Here is a 25935-nt window from a genome sequence, read left to right as displayed (position 1 = left end):
TGATTCATCATATTGAGTATCTTTTTGAGTAGTATTCAAGAGTAATACAGGTAATATGAAGTGAATACTCATTGAGAGAAAGATTTTCATGATGTTATTATACACAAAAAGAGAAAAGAGAAGATGAAAAATTCTGATCAAGATTCATGCTGAGTATTAGAATGAAACTGTAATCTTTGTTATTCTTATTCTATTTCTTTCATGTTTGAATATACGATAATTTTGTTTCTACTGCATTAATAGTGTATCATGTGTAATTTCATTCTGTTCATGTTATATAATTTAATTCAATGTTATTGAGCTTATTGAACTTCTCAATCATGTGGATTCATTGTTTTTTTTTCTTGTTGTAATTTTATGGCAAAAGTCAAATAAAAGTTTCAAATTGTTGTTGACTCAAAAGCTTAGACTATCTTATAAGATTGACAATGTTTCCACTCAAGAAAATATGATTTCTCAGGCTGTGGTGTTACTTTCCATGAATATCATGATACAGAGAGGAAAATCTATGATGAAAATGATAGATGACTTAGACACCATGATGATGAAGGTGAAGATGAAGTTCTTTTTTTCGTTAAATCACCTTTCTCGCTTCATGATACTTACCATATTTACCTTGATTTTAGACAATAGATCGATAAACTCATTGAGCTATTTTTCATTCATGGGTGGCAGGGAAACGATAGTTTCAGTTTCCTCTAGAAATCAAGAGCTTTTTAAACTATTCATTAAGTGGGTGAATCTTTTTTTACTCATTTTCGACTTAAACGCTTCTCTCTCTTTTTCAAATTTTCTCTGTCATTTGCGATAGTTATTCTTACATTATGATGATTTTGGCCTTGATGTTGAGTAAAAAGGGGGATGCCGAACTTTGTGAATATTATCGTAAGATAAAGATAATAGCTTATAGATATCTATGAATTCCCTGAACTTGACATGTAAACAAGATTAACATTTTCTCTCAAAATTATGCTCATGGATTTGTTATTATATGAGATTCGTAGGGCTTATTCAGGAGTTTATCCCAAATAATACAAGGTGAAAATCATCAGGAAAGAGTAAGAAAACAACCCTGATATTGTATCATAATACATAATGATCATTGGTAATTGATGTTTTTTATATTATTGATATGGTTTGAAGGATAAGCTGAAACTTGAAGGATGAACTTTATATCGGTCACTCTCTTGCTCAGATTAAGATTGGACTTAGCAGAATTGATGTTTTACATGAAGTAAATAGACAGATATCAATGAAAATGAAGAGAGAAGAAGAAGGCAGAAAGAGAGAGAGAGAGAGAGAGAGAGAGAGAGTCATAACAACTTTGGCCAGGTACTAAAACTGGTTTAGTACCTGGCCAAACCACCTCATCTTCCCCTTTAATTTTTCCCTTCTCTCTCTCTCTTCCTTTTCCTTTAATCCACCATTTTGGTGGATTAGTTGAGTTGGCACCTTTATGGTGTTAATTTCAATCAACTTTCCTCATATTATACCTTATGTAAAGTCCTAAATGATTAGTTAATAAATCGATGATTGGTAATAATTTTGGTTGTGAATTACTCTTAAATTAAGTTTTATAATTTGTTCGGTGATAAAGTAAAAATTGGAAACAATGGTGACCCTTAGACGTGATTGGCCTTAAGATTATGTCCTCACTTTATCTGATTTCTGTTTTAAAACAAAATTACAACCTCAATGAAACGATCATCTATTTCAGAATTTTGATAATCATTAACGTTTTACCAGTTTCCAAGTTTTTTTAAGATAATTTGTCCATTTGTGATGCGCTTTTCAACAGTCGTTTTCATTTCTTCATCTAACGAATTTTTTTGTTTTCTTGTTGTTTTTGTTCCAAATAATACAAATTGTCATTAGTAAAACCTAATCTTCTGTGAAAATATCTTTATACTGAACATTGGAGTCTCTAGTGTAATTTATCACAACGTTATCAGGAAAATTAAGTAATGAGGTTTTATTGAATTCGTTTTACTTTCGTTTATTAGAAACTTCATAGAAAATGATTGAATATTCAGTATAAAAAAGAGCTTAGTTAATAAGTTAGCGAAAGAAATCGTTTCTTTGTGTCTTGAATCGATTTTGTATTCGATTACTTTCAATCGATTCTAGCCCATTCCAAACCAGTTTGTTCCGCAACTTTGTTTCTTTTTCTTAAGTTGCGAACAATAACCAGTTTCTCTCTAGACTTGTTCTTGCCTTATTGAGTTGAGCGTTAGGAATTTTCAACCAATTCTGGTATTATGTTAGGTTAATTTTGCTTACTTGAAACTCTAAAAGTCTGATGAATCTAAAATCGTTGCTGAAAAAGAAAAGTTTTTTTTGGACTTGACTATATTTGTTCATCATCTTAGATTGGAAAAAATTTTGTTCAATTCCGTTCAACTTCGTTTGGTAAAATAGTTATTGTTTATCACTTTCGTCATTTGGTCAAATTCGTTTAAAATTTGATTGGTAAACTAGTTATTGTTTATCACTTTCGTCATTTGGTCAACTTCGTTTAAAATTGATTGGTAAACTAGTTATTGTTTATCACTTTCGTCATTTGGTCAACTTCGTTTAAAATTTGATTGGTAAACTAGTTATTGTTTATCACTTTCGTCATTTGGTCAACTTCGTTTAAAATTTGATTGGTAAACTAGTTATTGTTTATCACTTTCGTCATTTGGTCAACTTCGTTTAAAATTTGATTGGTAAACTAGTTATTGTTTATCATCTTTGTTAAACTTTATTGAGAAAATTGTATTTGTTTCTTCCTAATTGATTCGATTGTCCGTTGTTCCAGAATCTGTGAAACTTTTGTCTTTTGGTTAATTGAGTTAGCCGTTCATTTCAAGATTGCTGGTTCGTTTGTCTTGGATTTAATAGTCAATTTCGTTTGGAAAAATTTATTATAACAGAAAATTTTGTATTTTATTCTTTGGATAATCTAGTTATTGATTATCATTTAGTTATAATTTGTTAGTTTTAATCATTTTTCGTTCAAGTAACTGATTCGATTGTCCGTTGTTCCAGAATCTGTGAAATTTTTGTCTTTTTGGTTAATTGAGTTAGCCGTTCATTTCAAGATTGCTGGTTCGTTTGTGTTGGATTTAATATTCAGTCTACATTGAACAAAGATTCGTAAGTATGACGAGCCAATACTTTGATGATACTTTGTTAAACAATATTAAAAACTTTGATGGAAATAATGCTGATATCTATGATTGGATTGACGATTTTGAACAAATAACTGAAGCCGCTGGCTTAAACAATATTGATAAATTAAGACGATTACCTGTTTATTTAATTGGTCCCGCTAAAGATTGGTATGCTGCTAGTATAAGAAGTAAACCTGTTGATCAACGACCAACTATTTTCAATGATTTGAAAGTAAAATTACTCGCAGCTTTCAAACAACCTTCGTTATACCAAGATGAATTACGCTCGAAAATTGAAAATAAAAAGCAACACGAAGGTCAAGACGTTATATCCTATTTCTTTGAAATGGTCGGCCTGTGTGCTAAACTTGATCCAAATATGGATTTAGACGATAAAATAAAATATATTAAAAATGGATTCCTCCCTGGTATTTTAAAGTATATTGCTGTGGTAAAGGTAAATTCAATGGATGAATTTAAGGATTATGCCGTGGAAGCTGAATATTATTACCTTAAGAATAAATTTGATCAATAATTATTAACCTGTGTAATTGGTTTGGTGTTGGGTATTTCCATTTATTAACCTTTTAAATTTATTATTATATTGAACAATCTAACTGCAACCTTCGATATGGAAAGTCTACTGAGTCGTTTGAATAATTCTGCTCGTAAAAGGGACTTTACGAGGATGGCGTCCGGATAATGTCATAACAACTTTGGCCAGGTACTAAAACTGGTTTAGTACCTGGCCAAACCACCTCATCTTCCCCTTTAATTTTTCCCCTTCTCTCTCTCTCTCTTCCTTTTCCTTTAATCCACCATTTTGGTGGATTAGTTGAGTTGGCACCTTTATGGTGTTAATTTCAATCAACTTTCCTCATATTATACCTTATGTAAAGTCCTAAATGATTAGTTAATAAATCGATGATTGGTAATAATTTTGGTTGTGAATTACTCTTAAATTAAGTTTTATAATTTGTTCGGTGATAAAGTAAAAATTGGAAACAAGAGAGAGAGAGAGAGAGAGAGAGAGAGAGATGATAAACAGATAAACATGGAAATAAATGACAATAGAAAACAAGGTGAACAAAATGAACAGCAAAGAGAAAGAGGAAGCGAAATAATGAAAAAGGTAAATACAAGTAAACATGGAATTGATATTGAGAATGAAGCAAGAATCGAGTTCATGGTTCATCGAGGACAAAAAGGGATAATAAGAAAAGGATTTACTTATTTATCCCATGTTGGTACATGGATTGAAACATGAGAACCAAATGGAACTGAATAAAGTTCTGAACCTGAGAACTTTTTTCAATGTGACTTTTGCTTTTTTCTTTATATAAAGAATTGGGGTAAAATTTTCTTATAAATTGAGTAGCAGATAAAATATAAGACATGATAGAGATAAAGGATGAAGATAAAGAGGTAAATGTCAAAACCGAAGGATTAACAAAAATTGTTTATACTTTTATTAAGTTTAAGAAGAAGATGAGGATTTATGTTCTCATCCCTCCCACTATCATTCATCATCTTAGCTTATCTTTACTCATGATAGATTTCAATCGATAGATTGGATAAGTTTCTCAATTCTAGTTCGCTTGTGATAATTTGAATGATTCATTTTCTACCTGAAATTGTTTTGGCAAAATATTTCCAATTTCATTCCAAATTTCCGATTTCAATTACTACAAGATTTATGGATAACTCAAAGTGTAAAGAATTTAGAATCATGATTTCATGGTAAAACTGAGAAATTTGTGAAAGTTTTATGAAACTTTTTCACTCCAACAAGAAAAAATCGATATATTTGCATATTGACTTGTGGTGAAAATTCATTAATCAACTGAATCTCTTGGTGATTGACAAAATATTAGCGTGATTATAATACAGTTGATCGAGTTGCTGATTGCTTATCGTTATTGATTGTTCTTTGGGTGAATTGATTGATTCAGATTTTACTATATAGTTTTAGATCGTAGCAATTTTATTGGTGCATCATTTAATTGTAACTTTTATCTGGCTCTTTCGTGTTCGTTTACAATCATCATTATTATTTTGACCAAATTATCGGAAGTGATACCTGTTTCCGGAAGTATCTAATCAATAAATGATTGAAGACGAAGACAAAGAAATATAGTAGATCTGGTAGATAAAGAACTGTTGAAGAAAATGGAAAGTTCTTGGAAGTTTCGAAAAGTCGAAATTAGAATCTAAAGACAATCTTGCAAATGACATTTTATTATTACGGTGGTTGGAAATGGGCGTCTACTTGTATACTAAACCGGAAATGAGAGTAAGAATCTAGATTATTATCATCAACAGAATGTGAATACAATTGAACAGGAAGAGGGGGAAAAGTAAAAAGAAAATGGGGAGAAAAAAATCCAAAAGTCTAAAAAGAAGACCAGAAAAAAGAAGAGCAAAAAGTTCCAAGTCAAAGAGGGAAAAAACAATCGATTTCAAGATTTATCATGAATACTAATCACTCGAATCTGGAGATTGGAGATAAACTGGGAGTGGTAATTTCAACCTGAGAAAATATTGAGAATAAATCTGAATTTCAGTCCATGAAATTCTGGCACTTTTTTAAGAATAAAATCCAAATGTGTTTGCTTCTTCGAAGGCAAGTAAAACATGAGTTGCAGGAATCTACAGATCATATTGAATAAATTCAGAACTCATCACATCATGAGCAGAATATCATCAGATACTCAGGGTAATCTCTTGAGAACGATAAAAGTTGCAAAAGAAAAAAAGATAAACTTTACCACAATTAGATTTTCTTTTTCTTTCCTTCTCATCAGCATTTTCACTGGAGATAATCAACTGAAACCCTTTGATTAACTTATCAACCACATGATAATTAAGATGACAATTAGTCAAGTTTTGACAATCTGTGAATTTGTCAACAGAACTTAATTGTTGACTATGTTACTGTAATTATTTCCTCTCTTTTTACCATGATCATCACTGAAACTCATGAGACTCTAACTACTTTTTGAGTATTTGTGATAAAAACAAAAAAAAATCGAGGATAAGAAACAGTTTCAGTCTCAATTCATCTCGTAGATATTAATGTATCTCATGGTGAAAATTTATCTTCTCATCATGATTTTTCATCCTAAATGAACGTTGAAATGATTATGTTGATGATCATGGATAAAAGTTTGATCCTTGATGTTTATCATTTATTTTATCAGAATTTTTCTTCTATCATTCCATCAGAGAAAAAAAATAAAGGAAGAGGAAAGAAAACATGAAGAAAACAGTGAATGTTAGAACTTTATCCTTAAATGATATAACTAATTCATAGAATGATATTCTCAAGATTGAGTTTCATTCTCATTTATTGTTCCAGAATTAAACGTAACTATCGGTTATCATCATCATGATGAAAGAAACATGAATTGAATGAAATGATCAGACGTGAATATCTCTTCATGATGGTGTTTATTGTTTATTGTAACTTGGGATGATAATGATTGAAGATTGAGCTCGTCTAAGAATAAGCTTCCGGGTCTTCACGAGTGAAATTCAATTCTTATTGGATGATAAAACTTATCTGTCTGATCACGGTTTCCACCGAGAGAGTAAAGGGTTACTATCATGATAAAATTCTGAAAGTAACGTGAATCAACGGGGATGAAAAGATGTATGTAAATATACTGTTATCAACAAAATCTACTGAATCAATTTAATCAGCAATTTATTTCCAAAGCAAATGAAAAATTGTTAAGATACACTTGTCAGTTGAGAATTCATGAATCTCTAGAATCCAAGAGCCCTTCAAGATTCAATTCTCAAGTTTTATCAGGAAAAATAAAACGAGCATCTCAAAAGTTATCGAACATGAAGATGAAAAAAAAAATTGATTCTTAAAATTATCAGATACCATGAAGAAGGCTGAATCTTATTCTTTCCCCCTGAATTCTCATGTCAACATAACAAGTTAACAGTTCCAAGTAACTTGTTTGATAAATATTATTATCAGTTTTCATGAGTATTTTTGGTTGGAATAAGAAAAGTAAAATATAACAACAAATAGTAATCATTGATTTCAGTCAATGTATTTGGTTTGACAGAATTGAAGAAGAAGAAAATTCAAATCGGATAATTGATTGAATTGTTATCATGTATCAATGGTAGAAAGTCAATGTTACCATAATCTTTGATTCATAATGGAAAATGAATGTAAACTTTAGATTGACAAACCAATAAGATTTCGAGATTGAATATATTCAATTTTGCACTTCAAACATCTCTCTCAGCATAAATATCTTCATGTGACAACAAAGAGTGACACTTTCAACAGTAAATAGAATTCCAATCATGACAGACTTTAAATGGAATCTAGGATGAAATGTTATACTAAATTTCTTTGTTACTAATTAGAAGTTGAAAGTTTAGTCAGAACTTTTTTTATGCGAATAAATTTTCAAATTGATTACGATCAAAGCAACAGCTTCAACGGAAAGTTTGATCGAATTGAGTTCGTAAGTCTAGAAAAAAAAGTTCGTAAACTTTTTGCTTCATCAAGCTGATGAAATTTGAGAGCGTGAATAGATTTTCAGGGTACTCAGAATTTTAACTGAACATTTTTTTCTCACCATAGTACTAATTTTCCATCTTTATCCTCACAATTGCCTGTTAACGGTTCAATTGATTTTAAAAATGAGATTCAGTTAACTTGAGGTGAATGAGCAACATGATGAGACTCAAGTATCTTCATTCTGATAATGAACAGATTCTGTTAATGTTCAAAATTGATCAGTAATTTCCTAGAGTGAATATTCAAACATTTTTTTTCCAATATATTGTATGGAGAGAGAAAAAAACTCCAGCTCGATTTTCTCAGTCTTTTTTTTTCGAACTCTATTTCAAAACAACGAAAGACAGAGTTCACTTATAACGATAATTTGATGATGATGGTAATTGGAGGTGGAAGTGGATGAATAATTGATTCGAGAGACATATTCGTGTCTATCCCTTAGTTAGTTAATTATATCAGTTGAATTCAACTTGTTCACCAACCTTCAGATTCTGCTAACAAATTACAATCTTATTACAATTTAGTAATTCAATTGGAACTATTATTATTATTATTATCATTCTGATGATAATTATCATTACTTTATCTCATGTTTCCCCATTCAGAAGTTAATTATCTAGTTAATGATTATTTTCATTCCTTTTTTAATCATCTTCATGTGTCTTTTTTTATGTCTGATGAAATTTCAATCCAAATTCTCAATCGAATCTAGATAATAATTGTCACTTTATCAAGAAATTGTAAAAAGTTTTGGATAAAATTCAATAAATATGCGATGAAATGGTTTGCTAGAATTGAAATTTTCATTTTTGTTCTGAGAAAATCTGAGATTTTATAATCTACATGAAGTTGAACCCTTTTCTCTCTCATTCATGAATAGACCTGAATCAGCATTAAATTGAAGGTAAGAAATCAAGTTCATCATATCCACTGAAACTTTTGTCTTCACGACGAATCAATCAACATCGAAATACATTTGAGTTAAAAATAATTATGACCTTTGTTCAGGTAATTTTTGAAACTGATTATTATCTCAGTCATTATTTTCAGGGGGAAATTTATTTATCAAGTGACTAAGCTAATTATTCAACATATTTGAGCCTTTTTTTGTTATCAACAACCATAAGCTCCAACTGAGATTATAAATAGCAAGATATTGAGTGTATAAAAAATTCTAGTCACATGATTTTGAAGTGATGAACTTTCCGTTACTCAATATTGTTCATGATACATTATGAGTTGGAAAATCATTCATCTCGCTAACTTATTATTAAACTATTTCTTGCATTACGAATAAATCATTTGAATATTGCATCAAACTCATGGTGTTATTTTGATTGATAAATTTTTGAAATGGCACTGAAGCAGAAAAGTTTAATTGACTCATTCATCTAACGATTGTTTCAGAGAAATGAGATTTTTTATTAATACGTTTTCACTTCATATATTAACAGTTGATCAGAATTATGATATAATTATGTGTAATTCCTTGAGTATTAATGCTGTGAATTTAATGAAACAAGAAAATTTTAGGTGAAAAAAAAGCTTCAAGATTAATATGATTTACATGATAACCAGAATCCGTTGGAGTTCATCAATGCGTTAATATTTTCACTATTTACCATTTACGTTGAATGATGAAGATGATTCTCATGATGTGATTATATTCAAGGTTTGGAACTTTTTTTCTCAGTTTTCTAAAAAAGTTCTCAAAGTGTATTTTCATCCATTCATCAAGAATAGGAATTTGAATACTAATGGATGAGAGGATGTTGAAAAGAAAGAGATAGAGGAAGGAGAATAGAGATCACTGGGAATCGGATAGATAAACTGTTTCAATAGGAAATCAGCAATTGGCCTTAAAATCATGATGATCAACAATCTAACATTTTACAGTTTAAACTGTATCACGTTACGAGTAATATGACTACACGAATATACAATGAATATCTATTCAATTTGATCCATAACTTACCACGAGAAATCATCATCTTTTTCAAGAGTTGAGTTGAGTTCTAAAATTTGAAATATCACTTAAATAAATAAGAAGAGCATATTTCATATTCAAAATATCCATTTACAACCGATGATGAATAAGAATGTAAATATCATTGGGGTTCCATGATGATCATTGCTACTTTTTCCATGAAGAAAAGTTTCCTAGTTCTAAAAAAGTTCTGATACATCTAATTCATTCATTATTGCTTTTCATTTTTCTCCTTCTTTTCCTTTCTCATGATAAATTTATTCAGCATTCTAATCGCACAAATTTTAATAATAATCTTTTTTTTCTCCTTTGCTTTGATAGAATTTCAAATATCTTTAGCTGCTGGTATTCAGACTTTTCCTTAGACTCATGATAGATAATTGTTACTATCATATTGTACCCAATGAATTTAATCTCACTGAATCATTGAAAGATTTGCATGTTGATTTTATGTATTATATAAGTTTACTTTTTTTTTACCAAATAAATTATCTGATTCCAAATCAAATGTATTCACATGATGATAGTGATGATGATGAATAATGATAATGATACTATGAGACAGAATTGACTAGATTTTATGTATATTTCTGAATCTAAATTCTGAATCGTTATCTGAACGATAGATGAACTAGATTCTCAGGGAAACTTGAATAATGATGGAGTAATTATATTAAGGGTGTGACTCAATTCACATGGTACCTTTGTTGGAATTCAGTTTCCATCCTTTTGTTTGATACTATTGTTGAAACTTTTTTTTTCTTTATCCTATCAATAGATTCAAAGTTAACTATGTAAGTCATTAGAATTCAAACTATGATTAGTTGATGGTGATCTTGATGATTCTGATTACTGTGATTAAGTTAATGATTATGCTGTAAAACATTTAATAGCTTTACCATGAGTAACGTTTAAAGAGAGAGAGAGAGAGAGAACCAGAACTTTCCTGAGCCTAATGAAATCTGAATTTACCTTGAACGTCCATCGATAAATGAATGTAATAGATACAATGACCATTTAATTGGAATCTGAATCATTCAGAATAACCAAGTTTATATATTGGAATTGAGTTTGTTGATGGTTTTCTCTTTAATGATTAATCGAATAGAAATCACTTGATTGATTATCATGATAATTCTCAAAATAATATTTATTCTGAGCACAGAATTACATGAATATTCATCTAGATTTAACATTTAGATAATTCTAATTACATCTTTGAAAGTTTTTCTTCAACTTTTCTACAAAAATAGATAGTAATATCTTACAGATTCTCATGATTTTTTTTTCTCCACACCAAAAGGGTTAACAGCTATTCCATGAAAGCTTCATCTTCATCCTTTTTATAACCAAATTGCATTCTAAGCTATTAACTGAGTTAATCAGAATCAGCTTGTAATTCACTTGATATGTAAAGTTTGTATACCATAAAGAGGGAATAATAAAAACAAAATAACACAATCTTTTCACCTTAGTTTACTTTAAATATACAGTTAAGGATCTGAGAAAATATTCAGAACTTTTTTCCGGCTTGTTGACGATTTAAATCATTATGAAGAGTTTTAAATCATGAACATTATTTAGGTTAATCAAAATTGTCAAAAAAGAGCTTACAATAATCAAAAGAATCAGTCTATCATTCAGATAAAGGCAAGAAACTAATTTTTCTGGACTAAATAAAAGTTACACTGGTCTTCTTGTATGATAATTGTGGTGATTATCATAAGTGTATGATTATGATAAGTCTACAGGGTAAATGAATCTTGATCAATGATTGATATTTATCTAAACTCTACTCTTACTCATTCATTTTCATCTAATTCAATAGGATTTTTATTTCTTTCTCCTTAATCTTCATCTTCATCATTTTCTTGAAACATGTTATGCTATTATTGCTATTCAATTGAAGCCGATCAGTTATGATGATTATCAGTTTGATGAGGATTCTTGGTGTTACCTCAGTAAACACAATAGTAATCATGATGATGATGATGATGATGATGATGAACATTAATGCAATAAAACAGATAACCAGAGTTGTATAAGATACATAATTGATGGTGAGAAGAAACAATCAAGAAGAGGAGAAAAATATATATAACCAATTAGATTTAAGGTTCTTATGTTATCATGTATTATCCCTTGTTTTAGTATTTCTGTTGAGTATCATGGATTTTATATCCAGATTATTTATGCTATTACGTTAGGATTACAAAGAATCCGGAAAAGGAAATCCTTTTTAAATGATAATATTTACGATTCAAATTGTTTCTCGGGTTTTTCTTTCAAAGATGAATGAAAATTTTTCGACTCATCATGTATGTTAACCTCATCGGTGGTGTAAAGATGATGATAAGTAACAGACTTTGAATTTGATGGTTTATCATCATTTTGATGGGTTTTCATGGTATTTCATGACGATGATGATGATAATTGGATGTGTAGAATGATTTTTCTTCCCAGAGTATGGAATAAAATCTAACTAAAATAATACATATTCTGAGTCTAGGAGGTGGATAAGGTGGAGTCGAAGTTTTTTTTATATGAATTCCATTCATGCTAATCTATTCTGATCTCATTACACGGTTCACTTTCAATTAGTTTGACAAGTCAAAGATTCAACTTGATTATCTTTACCCATGTAATCATTTTTTTTCACTCGATTTTCTTTTCTTTTTTGATACCATGGTGAATACATGGTACATTGAATGTTATGGATGAAAAAGATTCCTCCTGATAATCAATATTCACTGATGAACAAAAAATGCTTTCTGATTATTTTCTGTGTTTGTGCTTCTTATCCTTTTTTTTTCTTTGGTGATAATCATTTCATGGAAAAGGGTTAGATAAGGTGGGGAATACTCATCATGACATAAACATTAACCAAATCCTTAGAACTTCAACTTTGTAGGAAAAAAATTCGAAACTTTTTCAAGAGGTTCAAAGTTTACTGTTTTGTACTGATTAGCACCGAGTCGTAAATTTCAAACTTCACCGTGTAGTTTTCATGAAAAATATATGAATAGAGTTCCTTTTATTATGGAAGTGATAACCATCGAAACTCATTATCATCATAAAAGAAACTATCACCTCCATGTTAACAGAATCTTTCATTCAATGAGAAAAGGTTCAATATCGATTCAGAAACTTTTTCTTCGCTTAGAACATGTAAGTTTCAGTTGGTGATATAATTTTGATGGTGTTTTTTTGTTTCCATGATGAATTGAATTTTCTTTTTTGACCTTTTCTGTTCGCAATCTTTTTTGATTTTTCTACTCGATTACCTATTTTAAATTCAAGATGATTGGTCTATTATTTTTAACTATTTCCCACTTGACATCATACCTAAAACCTTTTCTCCTGCTCAAAACTGTTCTGAGACTTATCATCGTGATGAATTGAAAGTTCATTGAAATTGAACCTTGCATTTGCAAGATTTATCTTATTTTTGATTTAAAGTGACCATAATGAACCTAAAAGTTGAATCTTGACCACTAAACAATAGGCAAATGAATTACGCTCATTCTTTAGTACATACTGAATATTGCAAGTAACCCTATGAAATTCATCACTTTATTGTCTATGGATTCATCTCAAGGATCACAAGAAACCTGAATATCTGAATGTCTAAATGCCAACTGAGAAAGTAATTAGTTCTGGCCAAGTGTTTTGATTAGTTATATCGATAACTATTACATGCTCTCAGTTTTCTCTCTTCAAAGTTTTCGAAACTTTTCAAAACTTTCTTTCAAGCTGTTCGACATGAAATATTCAGTAATCATCTTTTTTTCATTGATTAACTTTTGATGAGGACTGGAAAATTGATGAATGACATCAAAACTATTATTGATACAAAGATTATGATTACTAAAAGTATTGGATAACATTATCATGTAACTATCAGTTTTCAGTGGTAAAGTTCAGCTTTATGGTTAAGAAAAGTTCTGGTTGAGTAAATGAAAGTTTTTTTTGATACCAAATGTCATATACATAGTAACCAATGTTATCTTCAAATTACTTTTCTTTACTAAAATCCAGCCCTTATCCCTGTTTTCTTATGAAGATAAATGAATAGTTACAAACGATTTGACGATGATGATGATGATTCTTGATGATGAAAACTATGGAGAAAATGAGAGGAGAAAAATCCTTATATTAATAATGATAACATCGATTTTCTGTTACTTCTATTTGATTGGATTCATCAGGAGGGAGAGAGAGAGATCAGATCAGATCAGATGATAAGTATTCCTAACGAACTGGGAGGTGAGAATAGGAAGAAAGCAAATGATAAGGTAAACGAAAAGAAATAAGATGAGGATGATAAGTTGACGAGGGAGTAAAAGATTGTACCATTATACTAAATGAAGTTGTAGATGATGATGAATTCTGTGAAAATGAGAAACATCATTCAGTGAAAACGAGGATCAAGATGGAAAGTGAATTGAGGAGGAGATGTGGAAAGGGTTTCAATCTGAATTGTATCTGAATGAGATTGGATGATAAACATGATGATTAAAAGATGGATAATGGTAATAATAATATAATGGTCAAGATGGCGGAAAAAAGTTCTAATAACTTAATATTGATGAAACAAAAATTTTGAGGTCACCATGAAATGAGAAATATTCATTTTCATATCATCTTTCAATGGTGATAATGATAACCAGCTAATGAGGTCAGTTTAGTTTGATAAATGACCATCGTGGGTTGAAACGATTTCAGATTTTGTAATGTCCAAAAATTGGCCGGTTAGTCGAGGAAATGAAGTAAAGCTCAGCACGAAAAAAGCGGAACAAGAATAAAATTTAGGTTTGATTAGGAATGGTGGAAACAAATTGAGGTGGAAATGATTAGAATTGGTTGGGAAATGAATTCGATTCATTTTTCTTCTTTTCAGTGAAAGAATATTAATTCAACCATGAGGGTATTAACACTAATCATGTGAAAATTGATGATGATGAACATGATGATAAGCTAATAAATTAGTCTAAATAATCATCTTTATCCAGTTCAATCAAAGATAGATTCCAGGTGAATCAAGTTAATCTCATGAATAATCAGAAAGTTCAGTTGAAAAGGGAAATTATTATTTCTTTTATCGTGATTTTTATTACCTAAGAAAAATAATATTCATGCTTATCATTATCAAATTAAGGTGATAACAATCAGGTAAATAACGAAACCATGTAGTAATCAATTCATTCATTACTCTTGATAATATGTTCATTTTGTGAATCACGATCAAAATACTGATAATTATTGTTGTTATTACCGATTGGTCAAACATTCAGTTCAACCTTTCTGATCAATGCTTTTGAAATAACTGATTACATGTTAGATAATCACTGTAATCAGAAATTAGAGATAAATTATTTTGTTCTCATCAACTCAGCATTTCCGTTTTCTTATCAGAGTCACTCAATTCTGAGCCAATTATATTCCACAGGTAGTATTATCTTATTTTCATGGTAATAATAATAATTTCCATACAATTGATCAGCAGATTATCCGAATATATAATGAATAATTATACATGCAAGTCAACAAGGAGAAAAAACTTTTTACCGAAAGTTAAGATTCACCTTTCTAAGCATTTGCAGAGTATTAATAATAATTAATAAGATATTATCAGAATCTCCGTTAGCAGCTGATTCAATCATGGATGGAATATTTTCTGCTTTTTGGATTTGTATCAGAATATTTCGTAGAATCCTTACAGATTTTGACCAATAGCATTCGAAAAGTAAATCTTATCCAAATCATTAGTGCAGAGAGTATGATAAAGTCAATCAACAATAACCAAATTTATTTATCTTTTATATCAATTAGCTAATTACATTGTTGATTAATATGAGGATCACCTTTATATTAATAACAAATGGAGTGAAAACCATCATAATCAAAATTCTTGTGTTGGAATATTTTTTGTTCTCTCTCTCTCTCTCTCTCTACGTTTCTTTCTCCATGTGACAGTTTTACAATTAACAATTTTATCATCAACTATTGTCTTACCTTTGTCAAGCTCATTTTCAGGGGATCATTATAGTTATCAAAGTAATAATTTAATGTTTGACCTAAATTATGAACTCAATGTGAATACACAATTTGTCTAAATTATTATATCTGAATATTAAGTAGCTAGTATTATCATAAACCAGGTAAATGTTATAACATATTAATTGATGATGGTGATGATGAAGATGATGAAGATGATAAATGTCTTTCGAGTGGGTATTATGATTATATTGAGATGTGCTGGTTATTGATAAGGGATATGAACTTTTAACCATTTCTGCTTTTCCTGAACTCTCTCTCTCTCTCTGACTCTTCCAGGGTATTCAATTAATTCCCACAGTAATTTTGATGGACACAGAAATGAATGAAAAGACAGGGTACTTGGTACTTTTTTTAATTTACCATAATTACTATTGGAGAATGATTTTTACTAGATGAATACCCACATGTTTCATATCCAATGCGGGTTCATGTTGGGTGGATATTCAATGAGAATTTGGAACTTTTTATTTTATGTATTCATCTTTTTTCTCTTTTTTCAATAGTTTTCTGTATACAATTTTTTTTCTTCTACACTTTTTATTCATATGTCGTGACATTTGATTTGATACAAAAAAATGATGGAGGATATTCATTGTTATTCAACATCAAATTACTACGAGAAAAAAATTCGTGTCTACTGTTTTATTATAAACCTTCACTTGATCACTACCAAATATCATGATCAACAATTAGTTAACAAGGTTTACAATTAACTTAAGTACATTTTCGAATTGTAATAAATTATTGTTATCGTTGAGAGAAAAATTAATTCCATCTCTTTGGAATCATTATTTTGGTTGAACTTTTCAATCTTCCAATCAGATTAAATTAATGTTTCGATATTAAATGAATACATGAAAATGATGATAACCTTAATTACGAACTTTAATTATCATAAGAAAATGGTGATAATTGAATTACATTAATGATTAGTATCTGATTGTATTAAATACGAGAAATTGAATGTTGATCAATAAAAATTGTAACTTAGTTACATTGAATTGTTGACAAAAAGTTTTCTTTAATTATTTTTCTGTTTGATTGATTAGTTTTTCTCAACATGATGTTGATTGATAGTTTAATTAAGTGTCAACTCTTATGTATAATCTTAATTGTGATTAAACTAGTCTGAGAGTAAGGTGTTGGTTGTTAACAGTTAAATCACATTGTGATAATTATTTTGACAAATTAAATGATTAATTTCATCTCTTAATTAGATTAGTTAATCTAAGAGAGACTCTTGAACAATTATCAATTTGCTCAAAGTGGTTAACTAATTAAGACTTAAATTGACTGAGAGCTCACCTTTTCCAATATTAGATTGACAATGTTAATGTTAATTTAATCCGGTCACTTGTTTGTAATGATGATAAATCACAATAAACACAATCACAACAATTAGTTAATCCACTGAGTTTTTATTGTCAATTAATCCGAATCAATTTCAAGGGAAATCAGTTAAATTAAACTTAACAGTTTATTGATTTGTACTCCAAGATTTTTATCAACTTAAATCGCAAACAATTTATTTATGATTAACACTTAATCTCAGTCCGTTGATAATAAGATGATTTAAGATAATCTTGATCACTTCATCAAATGATGATCCATAGTTTTTACAATTTGCTAGTGTTTTTTTTATCATCAACAATTTATTTCCAGGTAAGTTGATTGTTTCACCTCAATGTAAAGGCTGTTGATTGAACTGAAAAGTTATATTGAACATCATTCATGGTGAGTATTCAGTTCCCTAGTATTCAAGTGAGCGTATTGCGAATGCGCATTTTTCGTAGATGGTCGTTGCTAGAACTTATTAGACCTTTGTAGTTTCTATTTTTTGAATGGAACTTTAGAATCCATTTCGTGTATTAATAGTTCTCATTGTAAATGGTTAGATTTTGGCGTATGTATAAGCGATAATTTTTCGCGAATTCAAGTCAAGCCTCAATTCTCGATAGGCTCTTGTTCGTGAGAACAGGTGAATGCTGTCGAGTTTTCGTTCTATTCGATCTCATTAGATGGCGATGATCAAATTGGACTTTTGTCTCCATCAAGTCGAATTCGCTTCCAAAAGATGGAGACTATGTTCTTAGAGTTTTGGTCTTTGATGTTTTATAGCAAAGAACGCATACTCCATGAGAATCGATGTAGAATCTGAGAGAAATTCTGAGAGCATTAAGAGTTGGAATTTCAGTTATCGAAGAGTTTTACGAAAAACAGAAATGTTCGAAAAAAAAGTTGACAACAATATCAACGCAGTAAAATGAGTTGAAATAAAAGTTTAGTTTCTTTTGTGATATGTTGATAATTTAACGAGTTCGAACTGTGAACCTTTACATAAACTTAGAACTATGAACTTATCGAAATTTTCACCAAGAATATCTTTATCATCTACCATAGTCCTCTTATTATCAGGTAAATAAAATAATCATCATGTTGATTGAGTTTTTAACTAATCATGTTTCTTTTAATTGTTATATAACAGTGCAACTAATTATCATTATCAATACTTCAATCGCTTGTGTCAATTGTAATCCAAATGATAATGATGTTGCAATTAAACAACAGCAACAATCATTACCAACCGTTGGAGCACCTTGTGCATCACCGGAAGTTCTGGTCAATGGTTCACCAAGTCCGGATATACTTGACATGGTGACCGGAGGTAAATCTTCAACTTTCACTTCAATAGAGGAGATACTTTTTGTTGGTCAGTTGAGTCCGAATGATGAGAAACGCATTTGTAAAATCAAATGTATCAAAGGTGTTTGGGTTGGACCAATGTGTGCATCTAAACCAGGTAAGTTCATGATAACTGAACATTAATGAGAATCCATGGAAATTAAAATAGTATTTACTCTGAATTTATCCAATCAATCTGATCAACCAAACATTTTGGTAATAATAACAACATTTAAGGTTAAAGTTAATCAACCTGGTGAGCTTAATTAAAATCCAATCAGTTCAAACAATCAGATGGTGTTAACAGTTATTGAAAATAAGTAACTCTATCAATGTTTATTGATTTTTATTGAGTTATTCATTCATAACTAATAATATTATTCCAGTTCCAGTTCATGAAAATGATATTAGCGATTGAAGGTAATCGTGATTATGATATCTTTCACAGTCCATTAGGAATCAATTATATTGGTTACATTGTGTTTATATTAATATGAGATGAATGAGAACAGGAAAAGGATAAAAAGTTCTGAAAATTCTGAGAAAACTTTTTTTGTTCAAAGCCGAAAAAATCATTTCTCTTCATCTTTTCTAAGCTTTTAATGATCCTATCGGTTGATCTAATGGTGAATTCAAGTTTTTTATTATCTTTCCACCCTTAGTATTACATTTAAGTAAAGAGGATATTCATTTGATTATGATAGAGAGATATTATCAGAACTGAATGATACTAAATGATTTTTATTAACAATCAATTGATTCAATTGTCATTAACAGGAAGCGATATATTTGAACATCCAACATTTAAAGATTGCCAAATGAAACCTAAATCAAGTGAACTCGTTATAACTCATAATGTTTCACAAATTGTTCTGGATCGAGTTCAAACTTTTACTGACCAAAGTATCATTAAGGTAAATGAAACTTCATCATGTATTGAACTTTTTTTTCGTTAACTTTCATCTCTCTTGAAACACAAATTTCACAGGTACGCTGTACCGAAGTGGGTCTAGCCAAATTTACCGGATACTCTGAACTTCAATGTATCAAAGGTGTTTGGGATCACCCGTTACCGAAATGTGAAGAGACAACATTGCAAACCAATTTTTCTCGTAAGTTTTTGGTCTCTCACAAATTATTATGATCTACGCAATCGGATTGAAATTGAAATTGCAATTCTCATTTGAACAACTTAGACCGATACTTATCATGTTTATCCTTTGAACAACTTGATCATGTTAATGTTTTATTATCATTGTCGCGAATACAATGATAATCTGAGTTAATCACATTCAAAATATATTTCAATTCTCTTTCAACATTTTCTTTTAAAGAATTGGTATTATTTTCTCATGGCAAGAACTTTATCTTCTTCATGTTGAATGTCTCCATTTCATGTGGGTTTTATTATCAATTGGTAAATATTTGAACATTTTAAATCTCTTCTGGGAGAAAGTATTTTGATTAGATGATAAATACTCAAGGAAAACCATGGAATGATAAAGATGATATTTCAATTGAATCCTTGGAATACAATAAGAATTTATATGAATTCCAAGATAACTACTAGGAAAGTTTTCTAGGAAAAAATAGAGAATAGAATGATTTTCATTTTCAATATATATTCATGGGAGAATTTGAAGTTTTGGGTTAGTTAAAATGGAAAAAAAATTTACAAAAGAAAAGCCAATATGATCATGGTTATCTTTGAATACTCTCTAATAGCAGATGAGTGAAATGTTATCGACAATGATTCAGAAGAAAAAAATTTGTGTCAGAAAAAAACTTCCAAATTCTGTGATAATTAAAGTGAATTAGCTTGATAAGATGTCAAAGTTCTGGTTTGAGAAGACGAAAAAAACTTCCCCGGAAAATTTAACATGTAAAAAGGCTGAGAATCCATTCAGTTGACTGAATAATGGAATATTGAAATTGAGTAAAATAAGTCAACAGTGTTGAAAGTTATTCCCAGTTGATAAGGTTGATTGGAATTCTAATCTGATGAAGGAAATGTTACTTTTCTATTCCTGTGTCTTTAATTTTGGTATTTCCTTCAGCTAATCAAAGCATTTTTGTTGAACATTTTTTTCCCTATCAAACTAATTACAACAAAAATGAATTCAGTCCATAAGGATAACATGAATGCTACAACAGTTTCAGAGTATTTGTTATCTTAGTAGATTCACTTAATACATGGAAAAGAGGAACAAGCTAATTAAAATGTTGAAATTCATCGATGACAACATTTCAATTGGCAACTCATGTTCATGTCTAATCTAATACTCAGTGAATCATGAAGAGTTCATAGCATCTTATATTAATCATCGCTTATTATTAGTCAATATCAACATTTATCTTCGAAGGGAGAAAGATGTGAATTCTCAATATGTGATTAATGAGTCTTGATTGATACTATTATTCCGAGCACTAATATTAACCTCTCGATATCTGATGATAATTTTTGTCTTTTCTTTTCTTGTTTGAAAAAACTTCTCCCATGAAAATCCTCACCTTTATCATTTCAGTTGACTCACCTCCATCAATTGTATATAGTGTAACCTCAGGTGATGTTGGGATAACAGATTCTGGTGAACTATTGATTACTCCAGGAACTGTACTTCATCTTGATTGTTTATTTTCACGATCAAATGGCGATCCAGAGTGGACATGGACAATGGCTCAAAGGTATTTGTCTTTATCATTTATGTTATTAAATATAAACATCATTTTTAACCTTGACCTTGTTTCCTGTTATCACCTTTTGCTCATCTTTATCATGAACCTGAGAACAGTCAAAAACAAGGTATCAACTATGTTTTCTGTTCACAAGTAACATTTCATGCAAGATTAATTTCAATACCTTCAGTTCAACATTTTTCGTTTAAATTTGCTTTTACAATGAGTAGAAAACTAAATTTTTTGATTAAAACTCATTTTTAATTGTTTCTTAAAATTAAATGTAAAAGCGAGTTGACTAAACTCCTCGAGAACTTGACTAAATGATCTGAGAATCGTCGAAACTCACTGAGAACTAATTGAAGAAAAACTTTGCCCTCTGTCGGATTGACGAAACCGAATGGGAACTCGACTAATTATTAATAGTTGAGAACTCGGCGAAAGTTACTGAGAAAAGCTGTAATCCAACGAATACAAATCTAGTTTCTCAAACAAAAAGATGTGAATTCAAATTGAAAACACTGTATTCAATATTTCACAGCGATTTTAAAGTTAGCATTAGATTATCTTCCAATTAGTGATAAAAATTACAATCCATAGTTACATTAATGATTTGGTTTTCTCAGAATTTGATTAGTTTCATTTCAGTTCGTTATTCAGCTTGAATTATTCCTTAACTGGAATTATAACCATTTTGTTTTAATATATTATCGACTTTTGATCTGAATATTTTAATAAATTCTGGTTACATTGTGAAAACTTTGAGTTTGTTAATTTATTAATGAGATTTTATTATTATAAAAGAATGAATTTCTCTCGCCCATTGAAGCTATCATGCTCATCAAAATTGTTGAATTATCTTGTTATTTATGCAAATAAGATATGAATTATAATATAAACCATGAAAACGATCTGATCTACTGTCGGTGTTAACATCATATGAGTAAATAAAAAATTGAAAGGACTTGGAAATTTTGACATAGAAAATGTTCTAAGAAAATTAGATAAACAATGTTGAAGTTTTCTCTCTGCCATGAATGAGTGCTAGAGACATGATAGGATTCGAAAGATAGATAATGAACCAGATGATTGGTATTAGATAAAATTCTAAGGGGAAACTCGATTATCCTTTTGTTCATCATTAAAATCGAAGTCAAGAATGAAAAGGAAAAGGAAAAGAGGATGAAATGATCATGAACGACACCAAGTCAATCTATTGGAGGAAATTCTTGTCTTTTTCACTTAAAGTCTTTGAAAATAGTAAGTCAAACAAGAATCGTCCAGGGAAACGAATTTTAGACACTTCTCTGTATCGAATGTTCTGTCGAAAACTTTGTGTCCACTTTCAATGGAAATGTGAAGATTTTTTTCTCCACCTAAAATTGTACAAGAAAGTAAATGAAAAGTTCAGTGGAATGAAAAAAAAAGAAACTTTTCTGTTTTCTTAAAATTGTGTTGACAGTTAACACACCAAAGTTAAAGGACAAACCATATAAATAAATATGAGAACTTTGAAAGGGAAGAAAATAAGTTCTCATGATAGGAGAAAATTTTTTGATTTTCTTTTCATGATATTCATTTTCGTTTCTTTTCTCAATCCAGAGATGATACGATATTTTCATATACACGATGATTATGAAGATAAAGATATTTAAATGATGAGATTCATTGAATCGGATGAAGAAGAAAAAAAGTTGAATCTTTTTCTCGCTTAGTTAATGCTCTTAAAGATTGGTTTAGAATTGTAAGAGAAAATGTTACATAGATGTAGAAGAGAGAAAGAGAAAGATGATCATCATCTTCATCGATGATGATAATGATGAAGATGAAGATGAAAAAAGATGTAATAAGAATTCATGTTAAGGTGTGGTGAATGGATTTCATTCTCACATGAAAATAACAGGATTATAAGGTAAAAAGCATATTAAGTTGACATGCTAACAGAATCCATTCATTTTCAATTGAATCTAATACATGAATACATTCATATTCATTTCCACCTCCTTTTAGCTTTAACCCATTTCCCCCTTTCTCCCTGTAAGCTGAATAATCTCAGTGATAATATTGAACCTAAAAGGTGGAACCTGAAAAAAATTACTCTTACTCTGATTATCTCTTGATGAATAGGGAATGAATTATTATTAGAATAATAATTTTCCATCTCTTTTACTATTCTGACCCGAATATTAAATGATAATCAATTCTAAATCAATCCATAGAAATCAAACTTTTACCCTTAACAATAATGATATATGATAATAGTTAATTTATTTCATACGAATTCATATTCATGATGAATATTTACCTTTTACCTTTCAGACAATATCCAGCTGGTTGGGCAGTAAATGAGGATTCCCGGAACTGGAAATATCGTCTCTCTGTTTATTATACCAATGAGAAAGATTCTGGACAATTTAAATGTACCACCCCCAAAGGACATTTTAACAGTATCACCATTAAAGTTAAGGGTATGAATTGTTCATTTATTATCATGTTTCATCGTCATTATCATGTTAATCATCACCAACATGCATGGAAATGATCACCTTTTATTACCTTACATTAAGTTTTTCCATGAAAATTTTCTCATCTTTAACCCTGAGAAAAGTGATCATAATTTACATGTAACATGATACATCTTGAAATTTTTATTTTCCTTGTTAAAATTAGAGTAACAATTGAACTCATGGGAATCATGAAATACAGTAAATGAACTTACACCATGTTAATTAAACTCTGGATAAATAATCTTCCCATGGTAAACTCATGATTTAGTTTGATACAAAGAGTAAATTTCACCAATAGATTGGAAATGCTTGGAATATAACTTTCTGTTTATCATGAAAACTTCAATTCCTCCTAAGTACTTAACAAAATACCACCGTCTGGGCCAAGCGTACACTCTGGACCAAAAATTTTCGGTGATTTTTTTTTGCGCGCAATTTGAAAAAATAAAGATAAATTGGTAAGGTTTTAGTTAATGGTGGAAGGAGTGGCTAATGGTTAGTTTTCACACTGATCCTCATCAATTAATCGATTAAATCAATTAACTAATAAGAGATCTTATGGTAATCTTAAGAGAATTAGTGATTATTGTTTTGTGAAAATGAGTTTCGATAATTTTGATTTTTCTAAATTAACTTTAGTTAATTTTGATTCAATGATTAACTACTCTTCTAACAACACACATATTTTGATTCATCTTGAATTCATTGAATACACTAGTAAAAAATAAGACAATATTTTGATGACTGAATACTTCACTATGAGGATGAATTAATATGCTGGAAGGTTGATACTGAAGTGAAGGGAAAAAGATGATTCTTCTAATCGATTAGAGATTTTCTATTGATATTAGGTAAGGTGGGAGGTAAAAAAGTTCTGATCATTTATTACTTGTTATATATTAATAATTATGCAGAACTTTTCTTCTCTTGGTATTATCGGTAATTCTTAGCATTCTACTTGTTTTTTGTTCTATAGTTAAACATGTAATTATTATTCTTCATTCACACAACAACAGTATAAGAAAGAAACAACAAAATCGAATCTCATCTTTGATGAATACTTGGCATTTCGATTTTTTCTTTTGTACTTGTTGGCAAAAGTTCCAGATAAAATACGAAAACATGATATTCAGAGTAGATGAATTTCTGAGTCTCTTAGTAACCATAATAAACTTTTTAGCAATTAGATTTTTTGGACAACATTATGATCGACAAATTATCAATAGCTCAGGAAAACTGTATCTAAACATACCCTCATACCGATTTCTATCACTTTAAGTTTTCACTGAATCCCAAATGCCCTGTTAATTTCATGTAGATAACATTTCATTCTGATTATCGCCACGAAGTTAAATCAAATAAACTCTTAATTTTCATTTATCGGTGGAAGATTTTTGAAATTCCAGTAAAGATAATAAATGTTCCAAGAAAAGTTCTGGTCAACATTTATTACAGATGAGACTATATTTACTATTAAATGTATTTGACACTATCTTAAGGATTTCCTTAGAATTCATTTTATCCTATTTTCTAACGAATAAGTTTCATGTTGTATTCTTACTTTTGTCTTTTCACATTCAATAACTCGAGGATAGTTAATAGTTACTCTCTATTAGATAACAATATTATCGCATTAATATTATCAGCATTTTCTTCGTCATATTTACCTGTCTTCTTCTTAATTTCTTCTTGATGCTATTATAACAAGGTATCGATAATGATATTATTTTGAGTTCCAAGCTTTTTCTCCTCCTCTTTCTTTCATAATCCAGCGAGTTTGTAAGATTTTTTTCCTTCCACCCCCTACCGAATCGATAGGAATTCAGTAGAAATAGTATTTACGATCTAATAGAAAGGAAAGATTCAGAATAGAGGATTTCAAGGTGGAACTTAAGGAAATGAATAAGACTGATTATCGTTAGGTCAGCATTCAGAATCTGAAGATGCCAATTATATTTGTTGAGCTATTGAGAGTTTGATGGCGCAATGGTAACTAAGCTAAAGATACTGTTCTGACTAGGAAAATGTTCATTATCATCTAATCATCTTCCTCATTATCATCCAACTCATTAATGTGATCAACTAGAATAAGACTAAGGTAAAATAGAGAGAAATTATTTCTTCCTTATTCAATGACATTTCCGTACAGTCTAAAATGCTGTAAATATAAAAACTACCCAACTAATGAATGGATTTAACATAACGAGAGTATAAAGATTCACTCATTCCCATTTTCCCTATGAACATTTCATACAAATAAGAGACAATTTATGTTTTCCTTTTGAATAGAAACTCTAATCAAAGGTTAATAATGTTTAT

At 29.7% G+C, this 25935-nt stretch overlaps 2 protein-coding genes across 8 annotated transcripts in view; one reads left to right on the top strand and one right to left on the bottom strand.

Annotated features, from left to right (window-relative positions):
* Positions 1–17443, bottom strand: part of LOC128386696 (voltage-dependent calcium channel type A subunit alpha-1-like) — a 107547-nt gene extending 90104 nt beyond the window's left edge. For 6 of the 7 annotated variants that reach the window (XM_053345765.1, XM_053345766.1, XM_053345764.1 and 3 more), the window contains exon 1: positions 17057–17443. The gene's annotated coding sequence lies outside the window, so the exon portion shown is untranslated. The remainder of the gene's footprint in view (positions 1–17056) is intronic. The other variant, XM_053345769.1, reaches the window with a different exon arrangement.
* Positions 17444–17934: 491 nt separating this feature from the next.
* LOC128386572 (locomotion-related protein Hikaru genki-like) overlaps positions 17935–25935 on the top strand; it is a 40102-nt gene continuing 32101 nt past the window's right edge. The window contains exons 1-6 of the mRNA XM_053345624.1: positions 17935–18166; positions 18237–18551; positions 19211–19347; positions 19422–19545; positions 20959–21118; positions 23429–23577. Of these exons, the coding sequence (XP_053201599.1) occupies positions 18103–18166; positions 18237–18551; positions 19211–19347; positions 19422–19545; positions 20959–21118; positions 23429–23577 (949 nt within the window). The 5' untranslated portion in view covers positions 17935–18102. The remainder of the gene's footprint in view (positions 18167–18236; positions 18552–19210; positions 19348–19421; positions 19546–20958; positions 21119–23428; positions 23578–25935) is intronic.

Source organism: Panonychus citri, unplaced genomic scaffold (assembly GCF_014898815.1).
Source record: "Panonychus citri isolate SS breed McGregor unplaced genomic scaffold, ASM1489881v1 Contig00072, whole genome shotgun sequence".
Lineage (NCBI taxonomy): Eukaryota > Metazoa > Arthropoda > Arachnida > Trombidiformes > Tetranychidae > Panonychus > Panonychus citri.
The sequence above is the reverse complement of the archived record's forward strand: the minus strand, read 5'-3'. Positions and strand labels throughout refer to the sequence as shown.